The following is a 14,254-nucleotide window of genomic DNA, read 5'->3' as shown; positions in this document are numbered from 1 at the left end:
GGTGGAGGCAGTCACATATGTCAGACTGTGCTGCATCCATAACCATAAGCATACATCTAGTGTTCTGTTCAGAACATGCCTGTGGCTCCATGATGGCTTGATACATGCACCGAGTGTCCCATGATTTGAAACCTGCAACAGGTGGTGGATGGACAGCAGGCCTCCTACAAGCACTCCTGTCAATTTGCCTGTGTGGGACCTCACCAGGTCTCTGGCTATGACCAGTGTCTACCCTCACTGGAGCCATAGTTGCCACACTTTCTTGTTCAATGTCCCCACATTCTGACTGTCTAATATCTGTGACCTATGGGTAATGGATATGTGTGGGCATACTAACTGTGTGCAGTGACAATGGAGGCAGAAGATAGATGTCTACCTCTGGGACAGATTCAACCAGTGATACCCCCACCTGTGCCTCACTGTGGCCACTATCATCATGACTTCAAAGAGACACTGACATCAGATTGTGTAGAGGATAAACAGCAACCCACTGGTCACCTGTGATAAGAAACAGAAAAGTGGTACATGCATACCTGCATAATTGTGTACAAAAATCCACCAGTACTCATAATAACAATGACCCACGACTAGATTAGCGGTCAAACATTTTTCTTCTCCGCTTTCATCCAAAAAAGACTTCCCCAGAACAAAATGCACACTCATCTCAAGACCTTTATAACAATCACTTCAAGGAAATCAAGTAAAACTTGACCAGTAAAATGTACCTTTTAATTAATCAATATGAAACTATAGTTGATAAAACAACACATAAAAACACAGAACACCTATCATTGTTTAATTTATTTTCCTTTCAACCTTTTGTTTTTTAAAAGGAATTTTAGAGTAATTGCCTCATTTAAACCAGGAGGCTTATCTGCTCTTAACTGTCACTGCCAAAGTATTTTATTTTGTTCAACTCACTCCTGTGATTACCTCCTATATGATCCTTAGGTATCTGTTCTAGACTGGAAAATAAAAAAAAATCCACTCTACTTACACATGAAAGTATGTTTAAATCAGACATTATTCTGGCTGGCCCTTAACTTTAATAGAATATAAATATTCCTTAACAAAACAGTGTCATGCTTACCAGGAGCAGGACCATGGCCTTGGGCAATAACTGACGAATCTGTAAAAAGCTAATGGTGAGATAATGTCAGTACCAGTGCATGTAGCAGTACAACAAGTTAATATATCCATATATCTCACATTTACAGTAGCTACTGTCTTACTTGTATTGGACACATTCTGAGAGTACAACTGAGGTTAACCCCCCCCCCAATAGAACAAAGACCTGACACCCACATAAAAGTATGCACAGTCTGACACACTGACTGCTACATTATTACAATGCTGATAACATTAAGTCTACATGCATGCTCCTCTGCTGTGGAAACTGTGGCACCCACCTCCATGATGTATGGTGTGATGGATGCCTGGGAGCTATCGTACCTGCCTAGGTTCACCAGGAATTCCTCAGTGGCTGAAAGTGGCTTTTCCACTGCAGGCCCTCCACTGGTGATGGCAAGATCCCTAGCTACATCTGCTGCCCTTCGTTGTGCAGCATTGATCATGTCCACAGTATCAAACCTGCTCATACTGTATGCTCTGCATTGCTGGCCCATGCTATTCTCATCACAGACAAGGTCTGCCCACAATGCATCCACTGTTCCCTCATTTGTCTCCCCCTTGGACAGAAAATGTCATGATGTTGCCTTAGTCCTTCAAGTATAATTTCATTTTCTGCATCAAAGAAGGGTGCATGGCATGTAGGGTACATGATTCCTGAAAAACAACACAAGGGAACACATTATAGGATCATATATGTGAAAGTACACTATGTAGAGTTACAGCAAGTACAAAAATGTCTGGCAATATCCACTGCTTGCTCACACGTCATACTCCACAGTGTGTAAATATTCTAAGTGTGTAGATACAGCTGAGATAATAGCAATATTCAGATATTCCTGTTTGTGTCATGACAGCTACTGCTGTATGATCATACACCCAACACTCAGTCTACTGTGGTGTGTCCCCTATGGGCAACCCTCCTATATCTCCTAAGAACAGTGCCACACATATAGAAGTGTGCTATTACAACCACTATAAACAGATAGTCCAAAGAGACCTGTGCCACAATGACAAATGACAATGCACCCTTAATGTATTGTACATCCTGTGTAGGTATGCAATAGATCAATGACATGTCATTATCACAGGTCTAAGACAGGATTAATGCTGTAATCCCTATTCCCTCATAAGTCTATTCACCCATCAGCATCCTGTTGTACACACAATCAGTTACATACCTGATGGAGTGCAGTACTCCTCTGTTGGTATATGGTGAAAGTAAAGTTTTCACAAATGCGTGTTTTGTGTGATAAAAGTCTCATACAGAATGCTTCCCCATAGCCAGCTGCTTGCCTTTTAAATATGCTTCTCATCAGCAGGTGATTGCCTCTAAACCAATCTGTGGGTTTGAAATGCTAATTGCAGCCAACACAGCTGATTTTTACTATCATAAGCCAATGGCATGCAACCACTGTACAATATATAAGGCCTTCATATAGATTAAGGCCTCTTTCTGATATGTTGTGCTGTACATTACTGGGGTGAGGCGACTACATTGTCACAGAAGGTAGGTCTATAGCAGAAACCTTTACATAGAGATGTGTGTGGTACACATTGCAGCAGCTGCTGCAGGTAATAGACATTGGTAGAGAGTGTGAACACTTTGGAGGACAACAAGCTGTAGGAGTAATTGTGTGAGCTGTGTCAGCCTTGTTGTAGAGGCAGAGCCAGAGTGAGGCTTCCCTTTCCACTCCAATTAAGGCGTCTGTTTAAAGTAAGTATGTTAGTTAACGGTATCACTAACAGAGTACTATGCAACATGTTTGGTAGGTCCTTGTGTAAGATGGGTATAAATATAAGAATATGTCCACCATTTGGGCAAATGCTAGGCCATGTGTTACAGTCTGGTAGTACCTTGCAGCATGCATGAGGGCAGGCCTTGTTACAAGTAGGGACTTCCAATGTGCACATTAGCTGTGCAACTTTGATAATCTACACAGTGACTTTGGAATGATTGTGTGGAGCACTGTGATGTTAGTGGCCCTTGTTTGCAGTACCTGCATTGACATTCTCTGTGAATGCATATTAATGCATGGTGTGACACAATGCACATATAGTTTTGCTATAGGGATATGTGAAGTGTGCTTCTACGTACAGGCCTGTGACTTCCATCATTGAAATGGAGACATATCATTTGAAATGCATTGTGTGGATAAAAAGTGCATGCCTCAGTCATTAATTGCTGCCTTCACAATATGGTACATTCACTTCTACACACCACTGGATTTGAACCCAGGACTGTGTGTGGCAAAATGTACTGTTTGTAAGGCAATTAACAGGCTGAGCTACTGCATCACTGCTACAGCAGGTATATTTGTAAGATATATGTGCACACATACAGGCTGTTACATGCTTGTTATACATCCATCAGTATGTGCTTGGCTGTATATGTGCACCAGGTTCCTAGCTGAATGTGTATTTTGCCATTAATATCTTAGCAGGTGTCTTTCTACATGTTGCTACTAAAGGGCACATTTACCTGCTATCACAGGCCTCACTTACATCCATTATTATATCTTTGGCTTTCTAGTGGTGCACTATTGCACCAGAGTCCAAGATACACTCCCATTTTTTCCATTAATTTTTAATCAAGTTTGCACAACATGACATGCAGCTCTGCTGATACACACTTAATGACTGTAACTGACAATTACTATATATTTTTAAACCACATATTTTAGGTAAGAGTTGTGTGGTGTGGCAGGTTTATGCGGCGGTCTGCAGATGCTATGGGCTTGGATTCAAAATGAGACAGGTGTTTATTTTGTAAGTGTGTATTACTCCAGATGGCAGCAGCGTGACTCACATTCCCACCTATGGGACTGTTGGCACTGCTCTTTTACTGCCCCAGAGGTGTCAGTGCTGGTGGCTGGGCAACAGGGTGAGGCTGCCCCACCAGGTTAGCCAACATGCAATGAATCTGGTGCAGGCTGTGGTCAAACCACTGTTGACTATCCTGCATACCAAGACTGGCAGTTCATCCTGGGTGACAACTCTCCCTCCACCAATGCTTCCAGAGGGGTCCAGAACCCATCCCATGGGGCGGTACTAATCAATGCTGCAGGTAGTGCAGGGGCAGCACAGTGGGCAGATGTTCTGCGACCCGGTGCCACAGCTGGTTGAGGCAAGGTAGGCGGATCAACAGGAACAGGCCTACCTTGATGTGCTGTGGTTAATGAGGTATAGCAATAAGTTAAGGTTAGTAATAACCAAACCATTGTTAGTTTTAACAGAATAGAACATCATATTAATTAATCCAAATACATACTAATGTATATTACATGTAACACAACAGTAAATAACATAAGAGTCAGTATGTTAACAGCATGCTAGTAAGAAGTGAACCATAAGGCCAAAAAACAGTTAGTTTAACAAAATATGTTAATATTGAATCATAATAACACATAACAATAATACATCACATTTTGCAAAAATTTAGTTAGTTTCACAAAACATGTTAATATTACATCATAATAATAAATAACAATAATAAATACATGAAGCTAAGGGGTGGGAGAGAGAGAGAGAAAGAGAGAAACAATCAGGCTATATCCCTGAAAACACTGATAATAAATATTCTACAGGTGTGTAATGTCAGTTTGGAGTACAGTGACTACAATTCTCCTATAGCTGATGTAGTACATACATACCTCTTAAGCTGTTAGGATGGATCAGTATGAGCCGAGCACTAATAAATGCAGGTACACAACTAATCAGAACACTTTCACATAATGTGGTCTTCTATAACTAGCAAGGTGTTCTGTAAGTGGGTTTGATAATACATTGCATTCCAGGTAATCATTTTTTTGGTAATCCTCTGACAGATGGATTAGGCAGTTTTAATTACATTACGTGAAATTGTGACACTTGAGAGGCATGTTTGTATACAGTACATAAACTAGACATTCCTCATGCCTTAAAAAGAAAAATAATCTGGTTCCACACAGCAGTGAAAATCAATATGTCCTTTATTGTAGTAGGTAAGCGCTTTCTCGGAATAACATCTGCTTCATCAAACCAACAAAGATAGAATAGCAGTTACATTTTTAAACACTAAAACATCCAATCAAAAATCAGATAAAATGTGCATCATAGCTAAAATCCATGTGATAAAATACATCTGTAGAATATATAGATCATTAAAAAAATGAATAAAACAGACTAAATAAACAATATGTACTTAAAACTGGTAACAAATACAATAGTAAAAAATAATAAAAGATGGACTATTGAAACATATATGATAAAATATTAAAAGAGAGATCGATGCTTTAATGGCCGTGCTTTAAGGAAGGGTTTCAGGGAAACTCTGTTGTTTAAACCACAGAGGGTGAGACAGTGATGGGAATTATAGGGGAGGCTAGTGGCAAATCTGGCAATTTTATTATACCAAATACAAGACAAAAAAAATTTGCTCAAGTTTGGACAGAAGTAAAGTTTGAGTATTTGTAAGAATAGGGGCTGCATACATAAGACAAGGTACCAGAAGAGACTAAGCTAGGGATATTTTGGAGAAGGTGTAAGGAATTTCCGATTACGATAGAGTAGACTAAGTTTCTGGTGTGTTTTGTTTATACAATGTTGGATGTGTATGTCGCATTTTAATTCATAATCGATAATGATGCCTAGTAGTTTGGTATGGGGTTCAGTTTTAATGATGGTATTGTTAAAGGAGGTGATGGAAAAGGTGAGTTTATGATGTGCCAATATTTTAGGAAGGAAGAGAAAGAGTTTCGTTTTTTTAGGATTAAGTACGAGTTGATTGCCAGAGAGCCATGTTTCAACTGAGGAAAAGGAGTTTTGAATTAGTGATGAGAGATCAAGGATGCTATGTGCAGTTGTAATAAGAGTAGAATCATCAACATATTGAAGGAGATTTGAGAGGTTACAGGCAGAATGTAGATTATTAGTGAAGATATTGAACAATAGGGGTCCTAAGATAGATCCTTATGGTACACCAGTGTTGACAGGTTGGAAGGGGGAGAAGACAGTTTGCCAGCAAATAAATTTTGTCAATTGGTGAGGTACAGTAACTAGAGAACCAGTTTAGGGAGGAAGAAGAGAGCTAGAAGTTGGAAAGTTTAGCTAGAAGTTTAGAGTGAGAGACAGTGTTGAAAGCTTTAGAGAGATCAAGAAGATTAACATGTTGTAATCTCATGCCTCTGCTACTGTATGGGTGAAGGAAAGAAGTGCAGTGAAAGTGCTGTGGTGGGGTCTAAATTCATGTTGGGTAGATGTAAGCAGGTTATTATTTAACAGGTGTTTGAATAACTGATTGTGAATTCACTTTTCCAGAATTTTGGAAATGGGAGACAAAATGGCAATGGGCCTATAATTAGATGGATCAATAGAGTTGAGTTCCGCCCTTATGAAGAGGGATAGTGTAGAAAAATTTCCATATATCAGGGACACAGGCTTTGGCCATGGAGCAATTTATGAGTATGGAGATGGGGGTAGGTAATGGATTCTGCATCTATTTTAAGAAAGAAGGCAGGCAGTTTATTAGCAGAGGGGAAGCAACGTTTGAGTTTGGTAAGGAGGGATTTGATAAAGGTGGTGGGGACAGGTTTGGAAAAAGAAGGTACAGAAGGGTGTCATGTTTGGAGATGAGGGGGGTAGTGGGAGTATTACTGTTTTGGGTTTTGAGGGGAGTAATGCTGGGTGAAAAGGGAGGGGAAGTGGAGTAATTACTATTTTGTGTGAGTTTTTGGATTGTTTCTATGAAATAGTTGTTAAGGAGAGTGGCAGTTTCAGTAACAGTATTCTGTGAGAAGAAATTGGGAGTTGGGGGATTGTGGATATGTGACTGATACTGGCCTGAAGATAGCCTTGGACTGTATTATGAGTTAAACAATACAGTTTGCAGGCCATTAGTTTAGGATTCTACAGCTATTACAGTGTTACACTTGACTGCAGCAACCTTACCATAGACAAACAATGCATACAGCTCTGCTACAATTGTTATGACAACACAATCTTGCTGTAAACCATTTTGCTTACAGTTCTTGGTATTGTTTATTGTTTATTGCAATACAGGTGTTATTGTTCATTTATTATACTACAGCTCTAATTGTCCATTTATTGGTCTACAGTTCTCTTGTCCACTTATTGCACTACAGTTTTATTGTGTATACTTTTGTGCAGTAAATGCTTTACTCTTTCTTGCTTAATGCACTACAATTAGCATAATAAATCCATACATACTACACTCACAGTGCAACCTGGCCAGGCGTCTGGCATGGCACTCGACATTGTGAGCCCTCTCAGCTGCAGCTGTTTGAAGAGAAGCACACTACTATGCATATCAGTTTTGCAGACATTCATCTTGCATATTGGTAAAACAGTGGAAAACATACTCACTGTTTGTGGGGCATTCCCAGCTCTGGCTTCTTGGACTCAGGTGTCCAAGGTTCCCCTCTTTCTCCTGTTCAGGTCATTATAATGGTGATGACACTGCTCACCTATGTGGGTGATACCAGTAAAACTGATGAGTTTCCTAGCCAACCCATCCCAAGTCCCCACCTTACAGTCCAAGTCCTGGAAACCACCCTGCAGCAGCCTGGGTTCATGATTTTTTGCTAAGAGCCCAACAAAGATCCTGGACTCCTGAACACACCATCTCTGCTCCTGAAAGTGTGCATTTTCACCAATACCACCTGCCATATCACCAGTTGATCAGACTCCAAAGACTGTTGCAGAGTTCCTGTCTATTGTGCCTAATATAGGCTGTTTTCCCACCCTTAGACTTCACTGAGCAACATTCAAAAAAGTGCTGAGTTGCTTAACATCGCGTAAACCAGCTAAGGGCAGCTAAGCAGTACAAAAGCTCACACAACTGATGTTTTAGCTAGGTTTAACACTGCACAAACAAAAGTAGCCATTAGCATGTTTAAGCAGTGCTTCACACCGTGCAAAATTAGCATATTTCACAAATTTGTTTTTAAAATTAAACATATATAATAAATTAAATTACAGGCATCTTATCACTACTATGGACTCGATCCCAGGACCTACTAAGCATTAGGTTGTATCTTACCCATTTAGCTACTTGGATATTATAAAACTGGTATATCTTCACATATACTACTAGGTTACTTGTTAGCATCGATAACCACTGCAGCACGCCACTCAAACGTGCTTAAATAAACCTATACATAAATAATTAATTACATCCAGTTTCTATTTTTAGATGTCTAGCAACTGTCAGCTTTGTATGTATGATTATCGCTTGGCTCTGCATTGCTCTGCACCACCGAAACTGCAATTAAAAAAATGTAAAATAAGAAAAATACGTAATTATGATAATCAATGATATCTGATTTCTATTTCTAGATGTCTGGCAGGTGTCAGCTGTCTATATGTGAGCACAAATTGACATTGCTGTGCTTTGCCACACGCCATGCAAGCATACAAAAAAATGGAAAAAAATGTAAATAAAATATTACACATTTGACCCAATTCACAGCATTTCAACAGTAGCAGGGAACAGTACAAGAAGAATCATACTGTACACATCCACAATCGTGGGTAGCCTCTACACTTCTCCCTACACTGATTCACTATCCCTGTTCCAATGCTCTCCCCTGGCAGTGTGCCATCATTAACATGCATGGTGTTTTCCCAGGGGGTGCCATGGCTGTGTACATGGATACATTCCTTGTAGCCTCTACATGGTGCCTACACAAATTTTATTAAATCCTGGGAAGAGTTTTCTTGTAGTTTTTACTAACTGGTTTGTCTATATGACCTTTTTACTATTTTGTGCGCATGTCTGTAGATATATATATATATATATAGATATAGATATATAGATATATATATACTGTATATGTGTGTGTATCTATGTTGTCACTTAGTTTTTAAAACTTGTTTCTAAGTTGTGGTATCCCACAATTCTATTGCGAGTGGATGGGATTATGGAATTCAATATGGAAATTTTATGCAAAGTACCTGTCCAGATTTTTCGACATATATACCTTCTTTTTGTAAGCCTTTGTCCAGATTTTTGATGTTCGCAGGATGAGAGGTATGCACGTATGCATTAGTAGGATTGCATATATCCTCAAAGAATGGGGCTGTTCCTGAGTGTTGAGCATGAATATTCTCCGTAAATGTGTATCACTTACAGATTTTAAAGTCCTGCAATAAGCAGTGTATTTTCTGTGAGCGTGAGGCAGTCCTTACTATGCTTATGAAATTAATGTTCTATTGAGTCATTTAAATTTATCTTAAGCAGTGACTCTATACCTAATCTAGCCTTCTTATGAAAAATGCAAATTAAGGAAATGTGCACAAATAGTTAAATTCCAGTTTTATCTTTGTTATAGGTGAACTAAATTATGTTTCTTATTTTTTTAAACAAATCTGCATGCTTATTTTATCTATTTATAAATATTTTAAAGGAAAATACTTAATACTTGTGTATTAATAGATTATACAAAGCTTGACATTTTTAAACCTGTGGGTATTGGAGTGTGTAACTAGTAAGAGTGTAGATATGAATGGGGCTGTAATTGATGTGGCCTTCATGATATAATTGTGTAATGATTAGAAGAGGGGGAATGATATATGAGTAGGAGGAGCATTTAAAATTAAAGTAACTCACATGGCAGAAAACACAAGAACTAGTTTACTTAAGATAGAATAGGAATAGTGGAGGGGAAGTAAACAAATAAAGAGGTTTGTTCTGGCAAGTATCTCAAGAAAATATCGAACCAAGTTTACTTGTTAGCCTAAAATGTAATTTTCATTTCCTATATTTTACAAGCAGTTAATCTACCTGGGCAAGTAAAAAAGAATGCAATATTTTCTGCCCTAAATATTAACTTTTGAAACTCTAAAGAAAGATTCCTTAAATAAAATGAAACCAGAACAAAGCAAGAGTAAAACAGAAGAAAAGTTTTTGAATTCCACCCCGACAAAAAAAAAAAAATAAATCAAATGTACTCACACAATAGTTTGTTCTGGCAACTTAGAAAAACAAACTTGAAATTGTTTTCTTTCTTACCCTAAATATTACATTTACTGTCTCCTACTGACTGCAAAGCACTGGGCAAGAATGTTCTTTTCCTTAAACTAGAGTCTCTCTTTACACTTTATCTATGCTCTTTACACTGCTTATAACACTCAAAAATTTATTGTCAATGGGAATAAAATTGACAGATTTTTCTCTACTTGATAAGACCCATGTAAGACACTACAACCTTCACAATGACCTAAGTTGACTACCCATTACTTAGAGGTCTACTTATTTTCTATGCACCTTGATATATAACATTTGAAATGATGGCTACTGCCCCCCACCAAAAATAAAACTCCCAATCAGGAAACAGTCCTACAAACTAAGGAATTTGAAATAACATAGTATGACTCAACCATCCCACATTTAAAACAATCATTGATGAACCAGCATCCGCATGAACAGGCCTGCTTTCAGGAAGTTTAAGAAGTTGCTTTCAGAGCCTCTTCAAGAGTTGCTTGTAAATGCTTTAGGGATAACAGTTAAATTATTTAAAAGGTTTAAAATAAAAAAAAATGTTTACAGTCTCTCCACTGTTTTTCTTTGCCATTAACTCTTAGTCTTTTGGCCATTATCTGTAATTTTTTTTTTACCTCACTTCCATTTGACTTTTTCTTTTCAAGGAAATTCAGTTTTAAACCTTTAAGAGTAAATGACTTCTAACCAAACTGATTTACAACCCATATGAATTGTTATAATCTTATGTAAACCTGATACTTTATTAGAAAAGAACTGTACAATATTTTGCTTTCTAAAAGCTGTGTAATAGCTGTCTATGAACTTTCTAAAGTTTGTTTTCAATTATGTGCACCTAGCACTCTATTGTATTAAAATGTTTAGTATTTGATTTTACTTGCTCTGTTTATTTCCTCAGAGACCATGTCATGGCTGAAAAGGGTCTTTGGACCAGTCCACTTACCTAGTTACCAAATAGTAAATAAATAAATAAAAATAAATACAAAGACCAGTTTCTAGCTTCCCATATAATTCACAAACAGTTAATCTCTTTTGTGCCTCACTAAAAGAAACACAAAGTCCCCTTTCTGTCTAGATTAAAAACTTTTACAACTCAAAATAGACCAACAAAAACAAGAGTAAAAGAAGATCTAATTGATGCAAGCATACAAACCAAAAGATCACATGGTTATGTATTATCGCAACCAGAATTTTGAGGGAATAGCGATTGGTTCCCTCTCCTTGAATCTGGTCATCAGTGTTGTAAAAATGTGAACTAATGTGTTTTCTTTACCACTGCAATTTGTTTTGTGCAGTCTTATCAATAAAAAGTGGAAAACGGAGTGTTTTGGTTTCTTTATTTCCCATCAGACAGAAAGAACAAACCACCAAATGAGCAGTCCACATCATTACAGCAGTAAGAAAGTCAAGAATCACTGAAATACAGTCTGTGTCTGTCTAATCATGCAAATCTTCATATCCCTAGCATTGTCATGATTAATAATGTGAAGGCATTTCTTTTAGGAAAAAGGTCAAACCTAAACCTGTTTCCTTTAAGGATCACATACTCATCTTATTAATATTTGTGAAAAATTACAGCGTTGACAAACTGGTAAGTTGGTGCATTCCTTAAATTGTTTTATGACCTATAGAAATTGTAAGACGACAGAACATGTGTGGTTTACTGGCTACAACTTTTAACTTTAGACACTGAGCAAGTCTGTAAGAAGGACTCAAATTACTGTCCCAATCCCATCCAAAATAAAAGTGATGCATGTGATTTCTGAAATGAATGAGGAAGCAGTGCAGCATACTATGTTTTGTGATGATGATAAAGAACAGGAAGTATCCATTAGTGATGGTATAGATGATGATATTATTCAAGTAAATGCAGCTAAATCCAAAACATTTGGTAAAAGGTAAAGATGCTCTTTATATTAATACTGCAGTGTACATGTCGATTTCAAGTAATACTGAAAATATTCCTTTAGTCCGTGAAAGAGCAGCCATGACAATTCAAGCGTGGATGTGTCATGCATGCCAAACAAGAAGAGGATTTTTTCATTTATTTTTATTTCTGAAGGTAATTCAAACTTTTTCTTCAGCAACAGAGTCAGAATAACACGTTTCAGTGTTTCCTGCACTTGTTTGAACTCAACCATGCACATTTCATAATCATGAAAATCTGGTTGCGATAATACATAAGTACTGATCACATGTATTCATGATGCAATTTATTGATAAACCGAAGAACTATCAATCTGTTTCTTGTTTCTGTATCTGAGTTTAATCTCCCAGTTTCCACAATTGTCTGTGGCTCATCCAAAAGTTATTCCATTCTCCTATCCCTAGAATAATAGTGATAGCAAAATGCAACTTATTCATACCCCATTGGATAACTCCCTGGGTCCTAATTCTGCTACTTGGCCTTGGGTTTGCTATGTCAGAGTCAGGACTCCATTGCTTTCTGGCATGACAAATGGATACAAATTAACATCAAGACTCAATATATTAATCCCAAACAATTGAACTCCCACCATTGGAAATGCACATAAAATACATAATGATGTGCAAGGCTCATACCCCTCAAATAATGTTCGGCAGTCTGGGCTTTTGGTAAATGAAAGCAGATCTACACACACACACACACACACACACACACACACACACACACACACACACACACACACACACACACACACACATATATATATATATATGGGTCTACTTTCATTCACTGAATTCCAATTCACCCTCAAAAAATCACTGAAAACTCAAATCACTGAAAACTCATTTCACTGAATTCCAATTCACCCTCAAAAAATCACTGAAAACTCAAATCACTGAAAACTCATTTCACTTAATCAGATTTCACTGAATGTAAGTACTGCTGGACAAATAAAATGTATACGCCCTTTCTCCCAATGTAGTGCAATCCTGGAGTTAGTATATATAGTTGGGGGGTTGGGGGTGTGGGGCACAAACCCCCCACACTGAAGGTGTGGGGCCATAGTCCCCCAAATACTTAACTTTTATATTTCATTTCACTGAAAGCTAACATTATAAAACCAAACGTAGGAGGGGGGCTATGCCCCCACACCCCCCAATGTGGGGGGCTGAGCACCCAACCCCATAACTATATATACTAACTCCAGGATTGCACTACAGCAGGAGAAAAGGGCATATACATTATATTTGCCCAACAGTACTTACATTCAGTGAAATGTGATTCAGTGAAATGAATTTTCAGTGATTTGAGCTTTCAGTGATTTGGTATGAGTGGTTGAAATTCAGTGAAATGAGTTTTCAGTGAATGAAAGTAGACCCATATCTATCTATCTCTCTCTCTCTCTTTATATATATATATATATATATATATATATATATTATATATGTGTGTGTATGTATACACACACACACACACACACACACACACACACACACACACACAGACGCACACACTGAGAAATCTATATCATTACTGCTGTGTGGTCTTTCTGTGCAATAATACACACCATTAAGATAAAAGGAATGATCATTATAATCCTTGTAATGATTTGATCATCAATATAACACTGATAAGCGAATTAAATTTCTAATGTCTCCATCCAACTGCACCATGGATTGCTGCCAATGTAGCCATGCCCCATCACATATATAGCTTAAAAGAGGCAATAAATACAGCAGTTATTGACACACAAATAATCCAAGAACCTCTAAAGAACAACAATATAGAAACTCCACAACCACAGCCGAACACTTTAATGCAAAAGTTCCAACTCTAAAGGACAAGAAAAAACCATGATAAAATAACAGTGGTTAAGCGCTTTCACCCAGAATACTTCCAGGCTTCTTCAGAACAATTAATTCACAATAACCCACCCTCTTACATAACCGGCAGCTTAAAATCAACCAATCCATAACAAATACTGAAATGAAATCCTCCCATTTTACAAAAACGCTGCTGCACTTCAAAATCCTCCAGTTGCTAAAAAATAACTCTATACTTTAGTAAATCAACTAATAATTTTGGTACATGAATAAAAGCATATAATAAAAGCAATGTATTTACAGTTAAACATATGTAAGCACAAAAACAATGCATACATAGGGCATTTTATAATTCAGCAGCCCTCAATCTCAGAAAAC

General features: G+C 37.7%; 1 protein-coding gene across 1 annotated transcript in view; it reads right to left on the bottom strand.

The window, feature by feature from the left end:
• Positions 1-14,254, bottom strand: part of LOC122790549 (extracellular calcium-sensing receptor-like) — a 319,135-nt gene that overhangs the window by 278,304 nt on the left and 26,577 nt on the right. The window contains exon 2 of the mRNA XM_044058097.1: positions 1,601-1,785. Within this exon, the coding sequence (XP_043914032.1) occupies positions 1,601-1,785 (185 nt within the window). The remainder of the gene's footprint in view (positions 1-1,600; positions 1,786-14,254) is intronic.

This window comes from Protopterus annectens, chromosome 16.part0 (genome assembly GCF_019279795.1).
Source record: "Protopterus annectens isolate FY-2018-M chromosome 16.part0, PAN1.0, whole genome shotgun sequence".
NCBI lineage: Eukaryota > Metazoa > Chordata > Ceratodontiformes > Protopteridae > Protopterus > Protopterus annectens.
The sequence above is the reverse complement of the archived record's forward strand: the minus strand, read 5'-3'. Positions and strand labels throughout refer to the sequence as shown.